Source organism: Typopeltis vanoorti, chromosome 1 (assembly GCF_054136105.1).
Source record: "Typopeltis vanoorti isolate ZY-2024b chromosome 1, IOZ_Tvanoo_1.0, whole genome shotgun sequence".
Classification (NCBI taxonomy): domain Eukaryota; kingdom Metazoa; phylum Arthropoda; class Arachnida; order Uropygi; family Thelyphonidae; genus Typopeltis; species Typopeltis vanoorti.
In genome coordinates, this window is record NC_143549.1 from 106,567,008 (window position 1) to 106,591,219 (window position 24,212).

Genomic DNA, 24,212 nt, shown 5'->3' on the forward strand with positions numbered 1-24,212 from the left:
GACTAAATAGTGATCACTTCCAATTTCAAATCCTATGTACACTCTGGTGTCCTGCACCAGGGAGAAAACATCACTATCAACAATAACATAGTCAATGAGACTTTTCTTATTCCTAGCCTCTTCTCTCCATGTGAATTTGTGCACATTTTTATGTTGGAACATGGTGTTAGTAATAACCAGGCCATGTCCTGAGCAGAAATCCAACAGATATTCGCCATTATTATTAGCTTTGCTCTTTTCTCCAAATTTTCCCAAAATATTTTTGTATGTCTCACAATCATTTCCTACTCTGCTATTTAGATCCCCAACGAGGACCAACTTTTCCTTTTTCATTGTGTCAGTTGCTTTTTCTAAAGCATCAAAAAATTCCTCCACTTCTACCTTAGTAGAACCTTCTGTGGGACCATAGGCACAAATAAGTCTCATTGTCCAGTTTCCCATTCTCATATTTGCCTACATTACTCTACTTGAGACTGACTGCCATTCAAGAAGATTAGCCTCGTATTTTGTGTTGAATACTATGGCTACTCCTTCTTTTCCTTGATTGTCATTGCCTGAATATAACATTTTGTATTTATTGCTCAGAAAGATCTCACCAGTTTTGGTCTTTTTTGTTTAAGTCACCCCTATTATGTCGATCTGGTACTTATCTAATTCCTCAGCTAGCTCCATTTCTTGGCCATTCAGGCTTCTTACGTTGATAGTACCGATCTTTAACTCTGGTGATGTTGAATTGGGGTTTGTTTTCAGATTTGTTCCAGTAGCTGACTTTTCGCTGTTCGCCCTTGTTCCCTGGGGAAAACAATGGGGGCCTTGTTTAACCAGGCGACGCCCCAGCCGGCATGAAATTTTGTCATGTTGTACCATCATTTTTTATTTTGGTTTAACCAATAAGAATACAATTTGGTCGGCTAAATCCCAAATTGCCAGCCCATCCTCGTTCGTTCAGTATCCAAGTAGATACCCAACAGGGTGCACCACGAGAAGGTGAGGATTGGACATTGGGTCAGAAGCCCTGGTCGGTTCTCCACATTCCTTGAAAGGCTATGTGGAGGTCTCCTCTCAGTTATACAGCTTTGACCCTTAAGCACCCCGTGAATATATATATATGTATATATATATATATATATATTTTATGTAAAATTTTCGGCTTAGTTTCATAGTTGTCAATACAGTTATAGGAAAACAACAAAGGACAATTTAATTGAAAGTATGTATGTTATGTGCAATATTGGCTGTAAGAGAATAGCTCTTACAGCTATTCTCTTACAGCCAATTAATAGATGTTCAAAATAAATTACAATAAATTGATTTAATTAATTATTTTAAAATTATAAACAGTATTTAATTACAATATGAATCACATGAATGGTGACTACTGGTTAATATAACTTCCCAAATTGAGAAAGTTTTAGGTAACTTTTAAGTGAATTTTTAATGGACGAATGCCTTGAATTTAGTGAGGTATTTTTGGATGATTCTGGTTGTGAATGTGTGCTTCACAGCTTTCTTTGTAGAGTCTTTTTAGAAGAATGTAACTTTTGTAAAACACTTTGGTTTTGTTCTACTGAATTCTGTGTTTTGTGGATTAAGCATGGTCTGCTAAACCAGATTTGTTGGGTTTGTTAAGAGAAAGTTTTGTGCAGATCGACCAGTTTGTCCATAATTTTAATTGCAATTAACATAAGCCACAAGAACAGGGGATTCTGTTAACTCCAGGATAAGATAGAGGAGGATATTTATCTTGTGGTGAGATAAGGAATGTAAAGTTTGTGAACTAGACGGAAAGCAACTTGTACATTCCTTATCTCACCACAAGACAAATATCCTCCTCTATCCTATCCTGGATGAAGTAATCTTGCTATTTTTTCAGAAAATCCCTTAACATGGAACACAAATTCTGGTAATTTCTTCTTGAGGAGAATTAGGATTACTGCCATAATTATTGATTAATTTTTCAATAGTTTTTGCATTATAAACCATTTGCACTAAAGATAGTTCTGATAATAAACAGTTCTTTCTTTAAAAGAGAATTTGTAGAACAAATTTTATTGTTCTACAAATGATGATGAGAGTTAGAATCAATGTATATACCAGTATGAGTTGGTTTTCTGTTTATTGAGAACTCTAAACTGCCATTTGGTTGACAGAATGAGACCATCCAGAAAAGGAAGATAATTGTTGTCTTCTACTTCTGGGTAAATTTGATTCTTGGGTTTATTGAATTTATATTTCAAGAAATTCATGAAGATCAGACAAGGAGGAGTTCCATACTGCAAACACCTAATTTGCACATCATCAACTAATTTGTACTGCTGACGTGACGAGCTTAGGATCTTTCTCTGTCATAGCCAAGTTAGCCAGTCTTGGGTGTGGACTGCATGGTTTTTCTCCCCAGTTTCCCGCAAGCAGGCAAACCGGCCTTGAGAACTCAGCTCTTCTACAGACATAGGATACACCAGGAGGCATAGGGCTAACTACTTTATCCTTGTGTATGATTGCAGTTAAATGAATAGAAAATCCTCGACACTGCAAGGTAAAATAGGGAAGAAGAAGATATTTATATGTGTATGTTTTTATAATTTTTCATATACATGTAGTTTAAAAGTGTACCATCTTATTATTAAAATACTTTGGATCTTTCTACAACTATCTCTGGTTCAGAGATAGTGGTAGAGAGTTTTACCTTTTTCTAATTTCTAACCAAGTGGATAAACTTACTGTGATTAAATTGTATGGTGCACAATTCCAAGAAGCTTGCTGTTCTTCATTTAGGTTTACATAGATTTCGATCTCCGAGTTTTGTATCTGGCTTTAAAATAATGAGGGATTTATTATCCCCTTAACTTAATTTACGCTGCCGCAAAAAAATAGCCTCTTGGCTCTTTATCGTAGTAATAATAATATATGGGTACACCGGTCTGGCAATTCGTATAGTAGGGGTGTATGTAAGTTCGGTTCACTTAAGCCTTGGTATTATCCAGGTCTACCTACTCACTGATGAGACCTCAATAAAGGTCGAAACCAGTCTGGATAGTGACCTCTCCTCATAATGTAAAACGGTAATACATCTCCTAGGAGCTGTGTTTTACATTATGAGAAAATGTTAAGGATAGCGATGAAGCATGCTGCACCTTTGCTCCAAGTTGCTCTAGTGTTGTACAACCCAGGTGTTGACTTACACTTGGACTCGCCAATAGTTCTTCGGCATGAAACTCTTAGATTTTGATCTCCGAGTTTTGTATCCGGCTTTAAAATAATGAGGGATTTATTATCCCCTTAACTTGTTTTTATATATTTTAATGGAGAAATTCTACTTTGGTGCCCCTCCATTCTTCCTGCTCTTTCTTGCAAAATTAAGAACACATGCAACTACTGATGAACATCCATTTGTTGTCCTGCATCAAACTTTACCAAACCATGTTCTTTTCTTTCATTCAGTCTACTTCTTTTCTTTCAGATAATCATGAAAACACTAAATTTTTCAGCCTTTCAAGAAACACATGAACAGTTTCCTTTGGTTTCTTCTCTTATGATGACATTCTATAATGTAACCAAATTTAGCCCACTTACTGAAAATGATTTCTTTACTTGCATTGATATGAGGCTATAAAAAAGTGTACTTTTTAATAATTAATATATGAAGTAACTTTTATAAGTATTTTATAAAAATGTCTGGATTTTCTATAGATTCAAAATTCAGATGTAGTCAGATCATCAGGTTAACTACAGTTTTTAACAAATTCACATTTTCTTGATGCTATGCACTAAAGTTCATTTCGTCATCATCATCATGACAAAATATTTTTTTAACTCTGTAAACAGTGAAGAGAAAGCAGGACTGATTACTTAAATGCAGCATTTCCAGAACATGTCTTTCCAATTTATAATACCAAAAAATGTTAATTCAGAAATCTTTCAGTGCATCTTCATAAAAAAAAATATAATAAAAAGTAAATTAAAAAAAAACCTGTAAAATGCAGTTAAAGAAAGTGTCATTAGACCTATTAGAATTGGAGGCATCAATATTTGTTCTTTTGCTTTATATTGATGATGGTGTACTCCTAAACAAACACATCCAAAACAAGTCTCCAGGATTCTTGAACTATCATCATCAAATTCCTGCCATGTACCCTCAAGGGGTGTACAGGATATGACAGTACTACATGAAAAAATTACATCATTACTAACTTCCTATCTACAATTTTCCTCCAAATCAGTCTGTAACTTGTCAAGACTCCAACATTATCAGATCTTATATTTCTTTCGTCTAAGGCACTTTGTACCATATCAATCCACCCATATCTTGGTCTTCCTCTGGGTCGTTTTCCTGCCAACCTGGCAGAGAACACTTGTTTTGCTAATCTTTCCTCTCCCATTCTATTTAAGTGACCATACCACCTGAGATTAGCTCTGCTAACGCATTCCTGGATGCTGACAATGTCAAGTTCTTTCCTAATATCCTCATTTTTAATATGATACTGCCATTGATGCCATCTGTTCACGCCTCTAATCTTTCTCAGGACTCTCATATCTGCGGTCTCTAGTCTTTGGTCAAGTGTTTTACTTCTGACCCAGCTCTCAGATCCATAAGTTAAAATTGGTTTGAACACAGTCTTGTATACAGCTAATTTAGTGTTCCGACTAATTTCTTTCTTATTCCATATGAATTTATTCAATTGACTTCCCACCATACCAGCTTTACTGATTCTGTTGTCTATTTCTATATTTAGTTTACCATCTTCAGTAAAAATTGTGCCTAAGTAGCTGAAATGTTTTACTTGTTCCACAGGTTCTCCATTCACAACACAGTTGACATTTTCAATGATTCTGCCTATTTTCATTGTCTTTGTCTTTTTATTGCTGACCTTCATACCATATCTATTACAACAGCTATTCAATTTAGTCAGAGAATCTTGCAGACTTGTAGCGGATTTATTTAGAAGTATAACATCATCCGCATAAAGCATTAACATCTGACATTAACATCTCCAATTTTGATATCAGGTTTAATACCACATTCCTTCATAATGTGATCCATATAGATAATGAATAACAGAGGGGATAATGTACATCCTTGTCTCACACCAGATTTAACATTAAACCATCTTCCTGTACTTCTTTCAATTCTAACTGCTGACTCACAACTCAAATAAAGACTAAGTATTGCTTGATATAATGCCCCATTGACACCATATAAATGCAGCGTATTGAATAGCTTCTCTCTTGGCACCTTGTCATATGCCTTTTCCAAATCGACAAAACTTAAATACAGATCTTTGTTATATTCCCATGCTTTCTCGACTACTTGTCGTAAAGTGAAGATCTGATCCTGACAGCCTCTATTTGGCCTGAATCCAGCTTGTTCTTCACCAAGCTTTTCTTCCACAATTCTTCTCAACCGTTTCTCAAGTATACTTGCATAGATCTTGCCAGGAACACTCAGTAGGGAAATACCTCTGTAATTCTCACATTCAGTTTTATTTCCCTTTTTATATATGGGTACTATGAGAGCTCTACTCCAATCATCGGGAATTCGTCCCTCTGTCCAGGCTTTTTGAACTATGCAGTGCAGCCACTGTAAGACTCTTATACCACCATACTTCAGCATTTCTGGTCGGATATCATCTACTCCTGCTGCCTTTCCACATTTCAAGCCTTTGATGGCTTTTTCTACTTCAAGTATGGATATGTATTCCTGACTGCATGCCTGGTCAGTGTTTTTTATCACTGTGCTGTCATCACTGCTTGTTTCATTTAGCAGTTTTTCAAAGTAATTACTCCATACTTCAAGGATATCTTTTTCTACTGTTTTCATTTCACCTTTATCATCTCTAATTCCTTTTACAGCACTCTTTCCTCCATTCCTAAGCTTCTTCAACAACCTCCAGAATATTTTGCCACCTTCTTGATATTTATTTTCTATATTCTTGCCAAAGTCCTCCCATGACTTTTGTTTAGCTAGTTTTACACACTGTTTAGCTTTCTTACATTTGTCTCTGTATTCTGTAAGAGTAAAAGCTGACTTATTTGCCAGGAAGTTTTGATATGCTTTCTTCTTTTCCTTCACTGCCTCTTTAACTTCCTGTGTCCACCAGGGAGTTCTGAATTTTTTATCCTTGCACACAACCTCACCACATGCCTCTCTGGCAGAATCAATCAATGTTTCCTTCAGAGTTTGCCACTGAATCTCCAAGGTTTGATTCCTTTTCTCAATCTCTTTCATTTTCTTTTCAATAATATTTCTGTATTTTAGTCTACAGTTGACATCTGAGAGCTGCTCAACTTTTATTCGCTTTAAAACTTTCTTACATGTTATTCTTTTCAATATGAAATTCAATTTTATCCTGCTCAAGACTAAATAGTGATCATTTCCAATTTCAAATCCTCTGTACACTCTGGTGTCCTGCACCAGGGAGAAAACATCACTATCAACAATAACATAGTCAATGAGACTTTTCTTATTCCTAGCCTCTTCTCTCCATGTGAATTTGTGCACATTTTTATGTTGGAACATGGTGTTAGTAATAACCAGTCCATGTCCTGAGCAGAAATCCAACAGATATTTGCCATTATTATTAGCTTTGCTCTTTTCTCCAAATTTTCCCAAAATATTTTTGTATGTCTCACAATCATTTCCTACACTGCTATTTAGATCCCCAACGAGGACCAACTTTTCCTTTTTCATTGTGTCAGTTGCTTTTTCTAAAGCATCAAAAAATTCCTCCACTTCTACCTTAGTAGAACCTTCTGTGGGACCATAGGCACAAATAAGTCTCATTGTCCAGTTTCCCATTCTCATATTTGCCCACATTACTCTATTTGAGACTGACTGCCATTCAAGAAGATTAGCCTCGTATTTTGTGTTGAATACTATGGCTACTCCTTCTTTTCCTTGATTGTCATTGCCTGAATATAACATTTTGTATTTATTGCTCAGAAAGATCTCACCAGTTTTGGTCTTTTTTGTTTCAGTCACCCCTATTATGTCGATCTGGTACTTATCTAATTCCTCAGCTAGCTCCATTTCTTTGCCATTCAGGCTTCTTATGTTGATAGTGCCGATCTTTAACTGTGGTGATGTTGAGTTGGGGTTTGTTTTCAGATTTGTTCCAGTAGCTGACTTTTCGCTGTTCGCCCTGGTTCCCTGGCGAAAACAACGGGGGTCTTGTTTAACCGGGCGACGCCCCAGCCGGCATGAAATTTTGTCATGTTGTACCATCATTTTTTATTTTGGTTTAACCAATAAGAATACAACTTGGTCGGCTAAATCCCAAATCGCCAGCCCATCCTCGTTCGTTCAGTATCAAAGTAGATACCCAACAGGGTGCACCACGAGAAGGCGAGGATTGGACATTAGGTCAGAAGCCCTGGTCGGTTCTCCGCATTCCTTTAAAGGCTATGTGGAGGTCTCCTCTCAGTTATACAGCTTTGACCCTTAAGCACCCCTTGAACTAAATTCCATAAAACAGCAGTAACAAATTTGGCATGAAAATCAGCAATATAAAGACCAAATCTATGAAAATAGGTAGAAACAGAAATTTTAGCTGTATTCTGAATTGAAAGCATATAAAACAAGTAAAATATTTCAGCTATTTAGGCACAGGTTCTACTGAAGATGGCAAGTTAAATCTGGAAATAGACAATAGAATAATCTAAGCTGGTATGGTGGTGAGCCAGTTTGGAAAAATTTATATTGAATAAAAGAGAAATTAGCCAAAACACTAAACTAGGTATATAAGATGGTGTTCAAACCAGTTTTAAGTAATGGATCTGAGAGCTGGGTTAGAAATAAAGCACTTATATAACTCTTAGACCACAGGTATAAGAGTTCTTTGAAAAATTAGGGCATGAACATTTGGCATCAAATGGCAGAATCATATTAAAAATCAAAACATTGGTAAAGAACTTGAAATTGTTTGTATTCAAGAATACAAACAATGTGGATACAAACAGTAAAATGGGAGAGGAAACTGGCAGGAAAAAGACTTGCAGGAAAACCAAGGTCCAGGCAGATTTTCATCAATCAGAAGTACCTTTGAAGAATGGAATGTTAGACATGACAGTATCGAAGTGCTGACAAGTAATAGTTTAATTTGGAGGAAAATTGTTGATAGGAAATTATTAATGTAAACTTAATAATGTAGTGCTCTCATCGTAGCCTGAACACCCCTTGATGGTACATATCAGGAAATTGATGATGATGGTATTTTCACACAATGGGGAGGAGGAGGATGTTTATACTGAAGGATGGCAGTGTCTGATTACTTAACAAGCCTTCACACTTTGTTTAAAACAGGAAAAAAAATCCCAGAAGCATAGAACATCATCAAATTCTTGATCATAAATACCTGCAGAGGGGTCCAGGATATTATGATAGTATTACATGAAAAGTTATATCATTACTAACTTCTGATCAACAGTTTTCATCCAATCTGTTATCTGTCAAAACTTCAATATTATTACATCTTATATTTCTGCCTTCTAAGGCACTTTTACTGTATCAATCCATCCTGATCTTTGTCTTCCTCTTGGCCTGTTTCCTACCAACCTGGCAAAGAACCATACCACCTGATATCAGCTCTGCTAACACTTTCCTGGATGCTAACAGTGTTGTGTTCTTTCCTAATAACCATGTTTTTAATATGATATTGCCACTGGTGCCATCTGTTCATACCCCTAATCTTTCTCGAGACTCTCATATCTGTGGTCTCTAGTCTTTGGTCAAGTGTTTTATTTCTAATCTATCTCTCCAATTTATGGTTTAAAATTGTTTTGAACAATTTTACAACATTAGCTGTCTTGTACACAGCTAATTTAGTGTTACTAATTTGTCTTTTATTCCATATAAATTTATTTAGTGGATTTCCTACCATACCAGATTGGATAATTCTGCTTTCTATTTCCATATTTAAAATTGCTGTCTTCTCTAAAAATTTGCCAAAATAGTTGAAATCTTTTACCTGTTCTATAGGTTCTCCATTCATGATGCAGTTGATATTTTCAATGTTTCTACCTATCCTCATTGTCTTTGTCTTTTTATTGCTGATTTTCATACCAAATTTATTACAATGATTATTCAATTTAGTCAGGGAATCTTGCAGGCTTATACTGGTTTTATTTAGAACAATAGCATCATCTGCATGAAGTAATGGACTGAAATTACCATCTCTAGTTTGAGCATCAGGTTTAATACCACCTTCTTTCATAATGCGATCCATATAAATCAGTGTTTCTCAACCTGTGGTCTGCGACGATTGGACAGGTGGTCCACAGACAGACTTAAATTAATTAAATAATTTTTTTAAAATTATCTAAACAAAACAAATTAAAATTGAATAAGTAAAAATTATTGAAATCAAATGGAGTCTTAAAAAAACCAACAAATAGCATCAGAATGTTCAAAGGCGGAAGTAATAAAACTATATTGGTTTTCATTATTCATCATTCTGCTGCTAAATTTGTAGCTACAGAATGACAAATAATAAAAGAGGGGTAAAGTGAAAAACAGTACAGTTTTATTGCTTCTGCCTTCCCTTGCTGTTTTGTCAGATTTGAAGTGAGCATGTGTTACCCACAATCTAACCAATTGCTTGTTGTGTATTGATTTTTATTATTGAAGGTTTCCTTCAACCAAGGCACAGTATATCTTCAAATCTTCAGAAGTGCTAAGCGATACTTGAACAAAGTGTGTCGTGAGTTAATCCCAGTATTTATATGTTGATATATTTTTTGGAAACGTTTTTTTTTAATAATGGAAAAGTGGCTTAGAACTAGGACTTTGAAAAGAAGAGCAAATGAAACAGGTAATGCTAACCCTAATTGTAATACACGTGTTGTAACGGCGAGTAAATCTGATACTATTAAAGTAGAAGAAACAAGCAGTTCAAAGAAAAAATACGGTAGGAAATATAACAGTTCATATTTGGAATTCGGGTTTACTTGGTATGGAGGTGAAAGTGAACAGAAAAGTCAATGTGTTTTGTGTTATGAAGTGTTGTCGAACAAGTGCATGAAACCTACGAAACTCCGACATTTAGAAACTAAATATTGTGATGTGAAAAATAAGCCAATTGAATTTTTTCAGCGACACTTAGGGACATTAAATCATGGGAAAGATATAATTTCAGCCATGGGTTCCATTAATAGCAAAGCACTGGAAGCATCCTATCTCTTAAGTTTGCGCATAGCAAAAATAGGGAAACCTCATTCTATTGGAGAAAATTTACTACTTCCAGCTATAAAAGATGTGGTAAAAACAATGTTTTTACCACATTTTACAAAACAAGCGACTTGGCTAAATGCTGAGCCAGTTTATATGTGGGACTATCTATGCTATCAACTATGGGACGTAGGGGAATATTAGTTTTGTGGATTTTTGGTAATCCATAAATACGGGGTGGTTTAATATGAATTGGTTTTATTTTCCTGATGATTTCTTTGGGCCATGATGTCACTTTTTTCAGTAATTTTTGGACTTTTTTCTTTTGAGACATTGTAAGGTCTCAATGTATAATTTGATATGTGGAACTGTCACATATGAGATCTTGCATTTTTCTGTTATACTCTTCTTTATTCATGATAACTGTTGCATTTCCTTTATCGGCTTTTGTAATAATAATAATTTTATTATTATATAACTTTTTTAGGGCAGTTATTTGCTTACGTTGATTAATTTTAAAACTTACTTACATAGACTTCTTTTCGATATGAAATTCAATTTTATCCTGCTGAACATTAGTCCTCTGTATACTCTTGTGTTCTGAACCAGAGGGGTTGCTATCAAGCATAACATAGTTAATGAGACTTCTTATTTTCTTGCATCTTCTCTCCATGTGAATTTTTGCACATTTTTATGTTGCAATATGGTGTTAGTAATAACTAATCCAACTAATCCATTATTATTAACTTTGCACTTTTCTCCAAATTTTCCCAAAACATTTCTTACTTTGCTGTTTAGATCTCCAAAGAGGACCAGCTTTTTTCTTTTTCACTGTCTGTTGCTTTCTATAATGCCTTAAAAATTTCCTCCACTTTTTCCTTAGTAGAACCTTCTGTGAAATCATAAGCAGAAATAAATCTCATTTCCAGTTTCCTATTCTGATATTTGCCCACATCGCTCGACTTACATTGCTTGCCATTCAAGAAGATTATTCTTATATGTAGTGTTGAATACTATCGCTATCCCATCTTGTTCATGATTGTTATTGCCTGAATATAATATTTTTGCTTTTAAAAAAATCTCACCTGTTTTTGTCTTCTTTGTTTCAGTCACACCTGTTATGTCAATGTGGTACTTATCCAATTCTTCTGCTAGTTCCAGTTCTTTCTCATTGATGCTTCTTATGTTGATAGTACCAATCTTAAACTCTGTTGAGGAGTTGGGATTTGTTCCAGTAGCTGACTTTTCACTCCTTACCCTTGTTACCTTATGAAAACAACAGGGCCTTGTTTAACCTAGCGACACCCCAAGTATGAAATTCTGTCATGTTTTACCATCATTTTGCAGCATGGTTTTTTACCCAGTAAGTAATGGTTTGGTTGGTTGACTAAATCCCAAATTGTCAGCTCATCCTCATTTGTTCATCATTGATGTAGATACTTAATGGGATGCACCATGAGAAGGTGAGAATTAGACATTAGGTCAGATGCACTGGTCGGTTCTCTGCATTCCTTAAAAGGCTATGTGGAGGTCTCCTCCTAGTTATGCAGCTTTGACCCTTAAGCATAGAACATTGCATTAATAATAATTATTTATAAAAACGATTGAAAAGGAGAATATTAAAAATTATAGGCCCATTAGTTTATTACTTCCAGTATACAAAACATTTACAAAAGTAATAAATAACAGAATAATGCAACAGGTTGAGCATGTGCAATTAGAAGGACAAGCAGTCTTTAGACATAATTAGAGCACCATTGAGCATATCCACAGGCTTAGGCAAATTACAAAAAATACAAATGAATATAATAAACCTCTCTGTGGACTTTGAAAAATCAGTTGACTCCATCAAATGTAGTTTCTGTTAAAACATAGAAGAACATACATAGAAATCTTGAAAAATATATATATGCATATAGTCATTGTAAAAATCTCCCATAATTGTGATTTACCTATTATGATAATTTTTTACAGTATTATATATATCTATAGTAAATTTCATTAGTGATATTTAAATTTTGTTATAAGATAAAGTAATCAAAAAAATATTGTTCGTATTAATGCAATTGTATGTTTGGTATTATCGGAATTGGCACATGGCTAAACTGTGGCACTAGAGTTTCACTTTGAATCTTGATAATGGGCATGCACTTCAGTTGTGGTATTTTGAAACAGCTGTTGCTTGGTAACAGAAAGGAGAGCGAGCAAGCAAGAGAGAAGGAGAGCTGGAAAGGAGGTAAAAACTACCAAGTTAAATTCTGTGATCTTGGGAATGTGTTTCATGCATTTTTATCTATTTTTCAATATGCGCATAACATACTATATGCAGTGCCCATGGCTTATCTAAGGCACCAAGTTTCATCCCAAATTATGCATAGTACACTTTTTTCATGAAATTTGTAATGTTTCTTCATTGTTTTTTATCACTAACTGCCTGCATATGTAGCAGAAAATGTTTAGGTGAATTTTTGCAACCTCTTGAAGCCATTACAAACACCACTTAAAACACAGTTAAATGAATTTTAATGAATGACATCAACACTATTACATGACACTACGTAAAAACATTAAAAAAAAACCGCAAACATATTAAATTAAATCTTCATATTAACTTAGAAAATATGCCATCTTTCAGAAATATGATAACCTTAGTACTCAATGACTAAAGTTCAACTAAAGAATTACACAAGAAAATGTGTCTGTGACAACAGGAAAGTCATCCATTATCTCAGTGAATCAGATTCAAAGTAGCTACTTGCACTTTTATCTGCATTCCTCCCTCCCTCTCCTATCTTAAAAATGAGAAGTTTCGTGGAAATTTCTTTATTTACCATAAAAAGGCACTTCAAAAAAAGCACTTATACTACTAATTAGCTGGAAATAACGGAGAATGAAAATAAATACCAATGCGCTGAATTTAAATCGAAATGCTACTATTAGAAATTGGGTAAAATTGATAGGTGATGAAATTTTTTTACTATTTTTACTGAACTCAGTACCTAAAAATCTATAAGAATCAATTATTACTTTTCAGACAACTTTTCAATTGCAGGCCTGTGTTATTCTACATGCATGCTTCAGTAAAATGATGGAAATTTGCTTATTAAGAGAAGATATATGCAAATATATTGAAATGAGATCTGTTTCTTTTATTGTGATTAAGGAATTTGAGAGATGAAACAGAATGAATGAATAAATGAGTAAAAATAATAATAAATAAAATAAAATAAAGGGAGATAAAGAGGACAGGAAGTTATTATATATTATTATTAATAATAATAATACTTGACATCTCCAAAGACTCATCGAGGGAGGGCACCTACTCTACAACTCTGTCTCCACTGCTCAATCCACCAAGTACACTATTTGCTTTGTATCAGTGGCGCACTCAGGATTTAATCTTGGAGAGGGCCGAGCACTCAAGATTTAATCTTTGGGGGATGGGGTGGCGAGTCGAGTAGACGATTTGAGAATACACACTACGCATCGCATACGACCTATGACTGAGCTTCTGCAATGATAAGGGAGGGCACCTACTCTACAATTCTATGTCTCCACTGCTCAATACACCAAGTACACTATTTGCTTTGTATCAGTGGCGCACTCAGGATATAATCTTTGGGGGTGGGGTGGCGAGTCGAGTAAACAATTTGAGAATACACACTATGCATCGCATACGACCTATGACTGAGCATCTGCAATGATCGCTAATTCATAAGTAGTATAGAATAGAAGACACTATGCAACATAAATAAAAAAAATGAATTTTAATTAGGAAAAGATTTTTGGAAAATTTTCTAGTGTTTTTTTTTTCCCTTTTTCTTTTGGAGGGGGCCGCCCTTGGCCCCCTCCCTGGGTGCACCACTGCTTTGTATAGTATTTGATATTATCCTTTGGAATTGAATTTAACTGAGAGAGTTAGAGTGAAAGATAATGCATTCTTGGGTTCATATCATATAGAATCTAGAATGGCTATATAGTTATCCTCTGTGCTTAATAAGAATTTAAAAGTTAGGTATATAAGACAGTAAGAAGTTAATTGTTTATTAATTGTAATGCTACAAAAAATATAACTATCAAACCTCCTTAGAGAAATAAAGAGGATGACTTAATACATGGAGCTGTATTTATTATACATGTATAATTGTTTATAGTAAATATATAAATTTTTTATACTTGAGCTTCATTCTTTGGAATACACAACATGTTGACCTTTGCAGTCAGTGCACCATCATAGGTACGAATCTACCAACCACTAAATAAAAAAAAAATAAATATCTGGCCCCATGGCTGCTGGACCACCTAACAAACAACACAAACGCATAGGGTTCACAATCGAGATTGAAAAGCAGAACGCACTTCCGTTTCTAGATCACTTGTCACATGTCTTCCTTCTAGTAGTCTTTCCTTCACTGTTTACTTGAAACCGACACATAGTGGCCAATATATACACATAAACTCCTACCACCACCCAACACAAAAACTAGGTATCATCAATACTCTAAAAAACAGAGCTTTGAAGATTTGCTCCAATGAACATGCGCTTAAAGACAAATTTAAATTTATCAGCAATACTTTCCTAAAAATGATTATAGCCAAAATACTATTAACAAAATTTTCTATAAGACCTCAATAAAAAACAAAGATAAACCAGACTACAATAAAACTATAACCATTCCTTACATTAAAGGGACATCAGATAAAATAAACAGAATACTACAGAAATACAACCCTTAAACCTCCTGCAAAATTAAAAAGCTTACTCAACTCATCCAAAGACCTACTCCCTTCGCTGGCCCACCCTGGAGTATACCGCATTTATTGCACCTGTAATCTACCATATATAGGGGAAAGAGGACGCACAATTCCTATCAGACAAAAGGAACATAAACGACACATTAAATATAATAACTATGGTGAAGCTGGCCTTTCTGTTCATGCTCTGAACACTTTACATAGAATTGAGTGGAAAAGCACCAGTTGTTTACATCACACTAAAACATGGTATGAACTTAATTTAAGGAAGCCTGTGAGATTCTTATCAACCACCCTAATCTGAACAATAATGATGGTCTAAAAATCCCAAGCATATGGAAGACACATATGCTAAGGCTAACAAAGAAATTTTTCATAAATCTTTCGAGTACATTGCGACGAGTAGCTATAATAAACTTCCAAATGAAATTAAATCTATAACCTCAGAATATGTATTCAGAAAAAGATTGAGAAACTAATGGGATTAAAGAATGTTGACAGTTATTTTAAACGTATAGTATAAGAGATCATTATAACTCATATATCATAACCAATTAAGTTATTGATTTAGAAATTGGTTCTTTCAATTAGGAATTAAAATATCAATATGTACATGAACAAATCTGAAAACAAACCCTAACTCAACATCACCAGAGTTAAAGATCGGTACTATCAGCATAAGAAGCCTGAATGGCAAAGAAATGGAGCTAGCTGAGGAATTAGATAAGTACCAGATCGACTTAATAGGGGTGACTGAAACAAAAAAGACAAAAACTGGTGAGATCTTTCTGAGCAATAAATACAAAATGTTATATTCAGGCAATGACAATCAAGGAAAAGAAGGAGTAGCCATAGTATTCAACACAAAATACGAGGCTAATCTTCTTGAATGAAAGTCAGTCTCAAGTAGAGTAATGTGGGCAAATATGAGAATGGGGAACTGGACAATGAGACTTATTTGTGCTTATGGTCCCACAGAAGGTTCTTAGTAGAACCTTCTGTGGGAATAGAAGTAGAGGAATTTTTTAAGGCTTTAGAAAAAGCAACTGACACAATGAAAAAGGAAAAGTTGGTCCTTGTTGGGGATCTACATAGCAAGTAAGAAATGATGGGGAGACATACAAAAATATTTTGGGAAAATTTGGAGAAAAGAGCAAAGCTAATAATAATGGCAAATATCTGTTGGATTTCTGCTCAGGACATGGACTGGTTATTACTAACACCATGTTCCAACATAAAAATGTGCACAAATTCACATGGAGAGAAGAGGCAAGGAATAAGAAAAGTCTCATTGACTATGTTATTGTTGATAGTGATGTTTTCTCCCTGGTACAGGACACCAGAGTGTACAGAGGATTTGAAATTGGAAGCGATCACTATTTAGTCTTGAGCAGGATAAAATTGAATTTCATATTGAAAAGAATGACATGTAAGAAAGTTTTAAAGTGAATAAAAGTTGAGCAGCACTCAGATGTGAACTGTAGACTAAAATACACAAAGATTATTGAAGAAAAAAATGAGAGTTTGAGAACAGGAATCAAACCTTGGAGATTCATTGGCAAACTCTGAAGAAAAGATTGGTTGATTCTACCAGAGAGGCATGTGGTGAGGTTGTCTGCAAGGATAAAAAAATCATAACTCCCTGGTGGACACAGGAAGTTAGAGGCAGTGAAGGAAAATAAGAAAGCATATCAAAAGTTCCTGGCAAATAAGTCAGCTTGTGCTCTTAGAGAATATAGAGACAAATGCAAGAATGCTAAACACTGTGTAAAACTAGCTGAACAAAAGTCATGGGAGGACTTTAGAAGAACATAGAAAATAAATATCAAGAAGGTGGCAAAATATTCTGGAGGTTGTTGAAGAAGCTTAGGAATGGAGGAAATAGTGCTGTAAAAGGAGTTAGAGATGATAAAGGTGACATGAAAACGGGAGAAAAAGATATCCTTGAAGTATGGAGTAATTACTTTGAAAAACTGCTAAATGAAACAAGCAGTGATGACAGCACAGTGGTAAAAAACACTGACCAGGCATGCAGTCAGGAATACATGTCCATATTTGTAGTAGAAAAAGCCATCAAAGGCTTGAAATGTGGAAAGGCAGCAGGAGTAGATGATATTCGACCAGAAATGCTGAAGTATGGTGGTATAAGAGTCTTACAGTGGCTGCACTGCATAGTGCAAGATTCTTTGACTAAATTGAATAACTGTTGTAATAGATATGGTATGAAGGTCAGCAATAAAAAGACAATGAAAATAGGTAGAAACATTGAAAATGTCAACTGTGTTGTGAATGGAGAACCTGTGGAACAATTAAAACATTTCAGCTATTTAGGCACGATTTTTACTGAAGATGGTTAATTAAATATAGAAATGGAGAACAGAATCAGCAAAGCTGCTATGGTGGGAAGTCAATTGAATAAATTCATATGGAGTAAGAGAGAAATTAGTCGGAACACTAAATTAGCTGTATACAAGACAGTGTTCAAACCAGTTTTAACTTATGGATCTGAGAGCTGGGTCAGAAGTAAAACACTTGACCAAAGAGTAGAGACCACAGATATGAGAGTCCTGAAAAAGATTATAGGGGTGAACAGATAGCATCAATGGTAGTATCATATTAAAAACAAGGATATTAGGAAAGAACTTGACATTGTCAGCATCCAGAAATGTGTTAGCAGAGCTTATCTCAGGTGGTATGGTCACTTAAACAGAATGGGTGAAGAAAGATTAGCAAAAGAAATGTTCTCTGCCAGGTTGGCAGCAAAACGACTCAGTGGAGGACCAAGATATAGGTGGATTGATACGGTACAAAGTGCCTTAGAAGATAGAAATATAAGATCTGATAATGTTGGAGTCTTGACAAGTAACAGACTGATTTGGAGGAAAATTGTAGATAGGAAGTTAGTAATGATGTAATTTTTTTCATGTAGTACTATCATATCCTGTACACCCCTTGAGGGTACATGGCAGGAATTTGATGATGATGATAACATGTACATTATTATAACTGTTAAGGGAGCCCTCTTAGATGTGGTCCCCGGACTCTCTGTGTCTGTTTGAGCTAATTACTTTTCTAGTAACCAGTATGGCTACGGCCCTTGGTTACACATATTTGCATTAACTAACTTACATTACTCTAAACCAGTTACTTATCATAACTATGAAACCATTCGAAATATATTATATTCTACTTGCATATATGAGAAAACGTTTTATTAACCATAATAAAATAATAGCCAAAATAAGTGTTAGTGCCAACAGAATATGATAAGTAATACTTGAATTTTATTTGGTAACATTGTACTGTGCATTGAATTGTGTTGTGAAATATTGTCATAAATATACAATTTGAATAGTATAATATGTATAATTTGTATACGGGATGTGAATAATAAAAACTGTTAAACATATTCTACCCACAGGACCTTTCTCCCTAAGAGTTAACTATAAACAGGACTGTAGATAATCCAGAATCTTAAATCTAATATAACAATTGTCATGCTAAATTAGGACATCATTGTTACTGTAAGAAAACTATCTATATGAAAGAATGTTTCTCTTATGTTATCTTAAATAGAATTTAGTGTTGTAGTTTCTAAATAATTACATTAATTTTTTAATTTATATATATATATTTTAATATATTATTTTCACTAGAGGTCATGCTAGTAGAATAACTGTTGATCAAATCATTGTCTCTTTAGCATACTGTGTGAAATGTAACTCAGCTTGTCCTTTGTATATACTCCAGATGATGACCTTAATATGGAGGTCGAAAAGTCGGGAAATTAATAATAGTTTTTTATAACATGGTTGTAAAGTCCATAATTTCTAAAATGAATGCTGATCACCGTGTAACACTGAAAGAAAGGATGGAAAACTAGAAGAAGTAAAAGGAAGGATACAGCTAGGTTGGATGGCTTTTGTTAGGATGAAAACATCTTCAGAGGTGATATTTTAATTAGTTTGAAGGGGAAAGCTTTCGATCAGTGTCTTACCTTTATATATATATGTGTGTGTTGTTCCACCCACGAAAAGTTATTTTGTACTGTGGTTGATCTAAGAATATTTTTTTTCTTATATACAGGGTGTTCGGGATAAATTTGACATATTTATAATTAATTATATTTTTCCGTAAGTTACATGTATTAACACACACTTCTCTTCATTTAAAAGTTTGGACCCTTCTTCATTCATATACAAGATGTCAGAAAGGATGGATAGCTGGAACCCACCTGAATCATGGAAGAGAATAACTTGTATCATGATGATTCGTGCCCGCCATCAAAATAAGGATATTACGACTGCTGCCCAATGCTCCCTGAATACAGTAAAAACAATCAGGCATGAACTAGAGACTTGCAATGGTGACTACGAGGATGTAGCAAGAAGAAAGATCCCTAGCAGACGATCTGATTGCGTTCGTACAGCAGAATTCCTCGCAAATCTGCAGGAACAGGTGTTGAAGAACCCTGGCATTGGAATTCGGGCTTTGTTCGTGGAGTTGCTAACTGTAGTCAAGCCCTGGATAACAAGGGTAGCCAATGGTAGGCCGTATGTATGGCAGCAGGATTCGGCCCCTTGCCACACCTCTGGGAAAAGTCAAAAATGGTTGTCTGAAAATTTCTACGACTTCACCAGTCCAAATGTTTGGCCTCCAAACTCCCCAGACCTTAACCCCATGGATTATTTTGTATGGGGCGCAGTTGAAAAAGACACCAATCGCACTTCCAGTAATACAAAAGCCCAGTTAATGGATAAAATTAAAACAGTTTTTGCGGCCCTTCCCAGGGAGACTGTAGCATCAGCTTGTTCGAGGTTCCGAAGCAGAATTGAAGCTGTGATCGATGCTAATGGTGGTTATTTTGAGTAAATCTTGTTGATAGTATTGTAATTAACTCTGCCTGTAATGTTTTTTTGTCAATTCATTAAATTTAATAGATACAAAGAAGATTTTCTTTTTCCTTACGAAACTGTCAAATTTATCCCGAACACCCTGTATATATATATATTTTATGTTTATGTTTATGTGTTTATTTTTTTACATAGTTCAGAAACCCTGCTCTAGAAGAGACCAAACATGGAACTTTTTCAAGCCATTTTAAGCCACCAATCTCTTACCTGTGATTACATATGGCAGTGAAACCTGGAACTTAGATCAAAATATGATTTGCAAATTGAAAATTGCTCAGAGAAGAATGGAATATACTCGATGTGACACTTAAAGATTGGATGCTCTCCCATTTGATACGATCAAGAACAGGTATAACATCATCAGTTACATTATGCATTCAAAATGGAAATGGACTGAACACATTGTACAGTATAACAATGCAAAATGGCCTAAATTATTGACAGAATGAAGAATGGTAATAAACGGGGGGGGGGGAACCAAGGAAGAGATTGTAGTATAAAATCATTATAATGCAATGGATGAGAAAAACTGAAAATTGAATGAAATGGGAAAGACCTTTGTTCAGCAGTGGACTGATCCAGGTTGAATGATTTTAGTCAAATTTTGATAAGTTTTTCTACTTTATTCTTGCTTCATACTTTTGTGGAATAAAAAGTTTGTTATGGATGTTATAACAAGTTTAGAAAAGATTTATAGTGGCATTGAAAGTCACACTTGAAAGCTCGATCTTTAAGTTTAGATTTTTTATTTCTTACATTTTTCCCCAAAGTCCCTGATATAAAATGCATTTTTTATAGGACCAACTTTTTGCATTAAAACGCAGCCTCCCATACATGTCGCATTTGTCTAGTGAAGAACTTGGCTTTGATATTAGTGATGAAGGAGAAGAAATTCATGATGGTGAGGAAATTGTTACAGATCCAGTATCAGCGCTTTCTCCAGAAAACAAAAAATCTAAGTCAAAATCTACGTAAGTATTTATTCTCATCTCATCTTCCCCTTAACATGTTAGGCTCAGCAGCCTATAATGTACAAGTAACTTCTCCTTCATATAAACTTAATTAATATCATGATAGTGGAGTTATCCTGTTTACCTAGCCTACTGTATCTGAAAATTGAGTGTGTTTTCTGGCAGATTACAAAAGGAAATACCCTGCCACAGTGACACTGATTGAGTTAACTGTTATTCTAATAGCCTGACTTCTAGTGAGGGGGAGGGAACTACATGAAAGCTGTATCCTGTTTTTAAAATAAGATGCAGTTTTGATGTAGTTATTATTTTTTTTCCCTTCAACATTATCTGCATAAAAGTTATCAAAACATCTGTTTTGCTAACCTTTTATCTCTTACCACCCTATGTTAGCTCTGCTCACACAATCTTGAATACTAGCCATGTCTAGTTTGCTCCCTAATATTTTAATTTGTTTTATATGATTCTGCCATTGATACCATCTGTAGTCCTTTAGTCTGTTCAAGTGCTTTATTTCTAACCCAATTCTCAGATCCTAACTTAAAACTAGTTTGATCACTCTTTTTAACAATTAGCTTACTGTTTTGGCTAATTTCTCTCTTATTCCATATAAATTTATTCACCTGGCTTCCCACCATACTATCTTTGCTTGTTCTGTTGTCTATTCCATATTTAATTTGTCATCCTTGCTTAAAACTGTGCTTAAATAGTTGATGTAATTTATTTGTTTTATGGGTTCTCCATTAATAATGCAGTTGAAGTTTCTATCGGTACACAATAAATAACGGAAAAAACTCACATAGAAAGATTATTTATTAGTATAATTTTCGCCTGTGTGTCACCTTCAGTACATTAAGCTCAAAATTAAACATTAACTGACAATTCCAAAAAGCGCCACCTAAGTAGCTGGTGTAAGATAACTAAAAAGGTCAATAACTTCCCTAAATAAAAAAAAAAAAAAAAAAAATTAATACAATAAAAAGTTAGGAAAAATTAGCTGATTTGTAAAGTACTATCTCCCATAAAGGGGATAGACGTAAGCGTCGGATCTGTTAGGAGAATGAAATAGAGTTTCACATGTTTCTTTATAAAGGCGTTCCATGAGAAACTGACTTTTGTGTCTTATGCCTTTTCCAGATCCACAATTTTTCAGCTATATGTTGTAAAGTGAAAATCTGATCTTGACAACCTCTATTTGGCCTGAATCCAGCTTGTTTCTTTTCAACAATTTTTCTTAGTATTTTCTCAAGTATGCATATATCTTACTTACCTAGAACACTTAATAGAGTGTTCCTTTGTAATTCTCACATTGTTTTACTCCACATTATGAATGATGTAGGAGGAGAATGATGTAAAACCAGGTTAGGACCATGCCATGAATAAATTGGTTTCCTTCCAATATATTCCTCTACTCTAAAACAATTCTAGTTTCCTCCAAACCATTAGAATCTCATATATTACATTCACTTATCTTAGTTAAGCTGTATAACTGAGAGGAGACCTCCACATAGCCTTTAAAGGAATACAGAGAACTGACCAGGGCTTCTGACCTAATGTCCAATTCTCACCTTCTCGTGGTGCACCCTGTTGGGTATCTACCTGGATACTGAACGAACGAGGATGAGCTGGCAATTTGGGATTTAGCCAACCAAACTGTATTCTTATTGGCTTAAACCAAAATACAAAATGATGGTACAACATGACAAAATTTCATGCCAGCTGGGGCGTCGCCCGGTTAAACAAGGCCCCTGTTCTTTTCACCAGGGAACCAGGGCGAACAGCGAAAAGTCAGCTACTGGAACAAATCTTAAAATACACCCCAACTCAACATCACCAGAGTTAAAGATCATTACTATCAACATAAGAAGCCTGAATGGCAAAGAAATAGAGCTAACTGAGGAATTGGATAAGTACCAGATTGACATAATAGGGGTGATTGAAACAGAAAAAGACAAAAACTGATGAAATCTTTTTGAGCAATAAATGCAAAATGTTATATTCAGGCAATGACAGTCAAGGAAAAGAAGGAGTAGCCATAGTATTCAACACAAAATGCGAGGCTAATCTTCATGAATGGCAGGCAGTCTCAAGTAGAGTGATATGGGCAAATATGAGAATGGGGAACTGGACAATGAGACTTATTTGTGCCTATGGTCCCACAGAAGGTTCTACTAAGGTAGAAGTGGAGGAATTTTTTGTTGCTTTAGAGAAAGCAACTGACACAATGAAAAAGGAAAAGTTGGTCCTTGTTAGGGATCTAAATATCAAAGAGGAAATGATTGTCAGACATATGTACAAAAATATTTTGGGAAAATTCGGAGAAAAGAGCAAAGCTAATAATAATGGCAAATATTATTAGGGTTAGGCCTAAGTATTTTGCAGATGCTTTTTTTTCTATTTTGGTATTATATATTTTGATTTGAGAGTTGTAATTGTGTCTATTTTTTCTATCATTAGAAAAGATGCTCAGTTTTTTTTTTTTTTTTTCCTGGGTTTTGCTATAGTTTAAGTTCCTTTGCCTATCTTTCTAAGCCTTTTATTGAATTATTTAGGACTTTCAGATTGTTGAGGATTACTGCTTGTGTGCCAGATTGCTATATCATCTGCATAGCATGCTATTTATTATGTGAGGATGGATATATATATAGATGAGAAATAGGAGTGGGCTTAAAACAGAACCTTGTGGGATTTCAGTCCAAGTTCGATGCATGCTAGAATAAATTCCATTAACTTTTACTTTCGTTTTTCTTCCTTTCATGAAATACGAAATCCAAATTAATGCATTCCCCCTTATTCCAGTATCGTATGCAATATTTATTAACTTTTGTCTCCAGGCGCAATCGTAGGCAGCTGTGAGATCCAAGAATATTGCTGTTGTCTTCTTTGATGGTTTTCTTGAAAGTCATCTACGACTGATTGACAAAGATAAAATAATTGATCTTCTGTACTGTGTTGATACCTGTATGCGGTTTGGTAGAAGTTGAGCTTGTTATTTTCTAAGAGCCAATTCATAAATGCGGTATGTGTTATTCTTTCGTTTAGTTTATAGAGTGTGCTAATCAAAGCTATTTGTCTGTAGCTGTTACAGTCACTAGGGTTTTTCTTAGGTTTTAGTAAGGATATAATGACTGATGTTTACCAGATTTTTGGTAGTTTACCTGCATTCCAAGAGGTGTTAAATATCTTCAGAAGGTAGTTTTTGGCTATTTTTCCCATGTTTTGAATTTTATGTCCAAAGATAAGATCAATTCCTGGTGATTTGTCAGGGTCAATTTGACTAATTGCTGTTTCTAATTCTGTCATTGTGAGGTTCTGAAGTAAATATGTCTTCAGAGGGATAGGTTCCGGATTGTATTAGCAGTTGTTTTGCAATTTTCCTGCACTTTTTGTCTTCTTTGTTGTATTGCAGCT

At 34.8% G+C, this 24,212-nt stretch overlaps 1 protein-coding gene across 2 annotated transcripts in view; it reads left to right on the forward strand.

Annotated features, from left to right (window-relative positions):
- Brd7-9 (Bromodomain containing 7/9) overlaps window positions 1-24,212 on the forward strand; it is a 198,351-nt gene that overhangs the window by 63,317 nt on the left and 110,822 nt on the right. For both annotated transcript variants that reach the window (XM_090392551.1, XM_090392560.1), the window contains exon 6: window positions 20,629-20,801. In XM_090392551.1, the coding sequence (XP_090248677.1) occupies window positions 20,629-20,801 (173 nt within the window). The remainder of the gene's footprint in view (window positions 1-20,628; window positions 20,802-24,212) is intronic.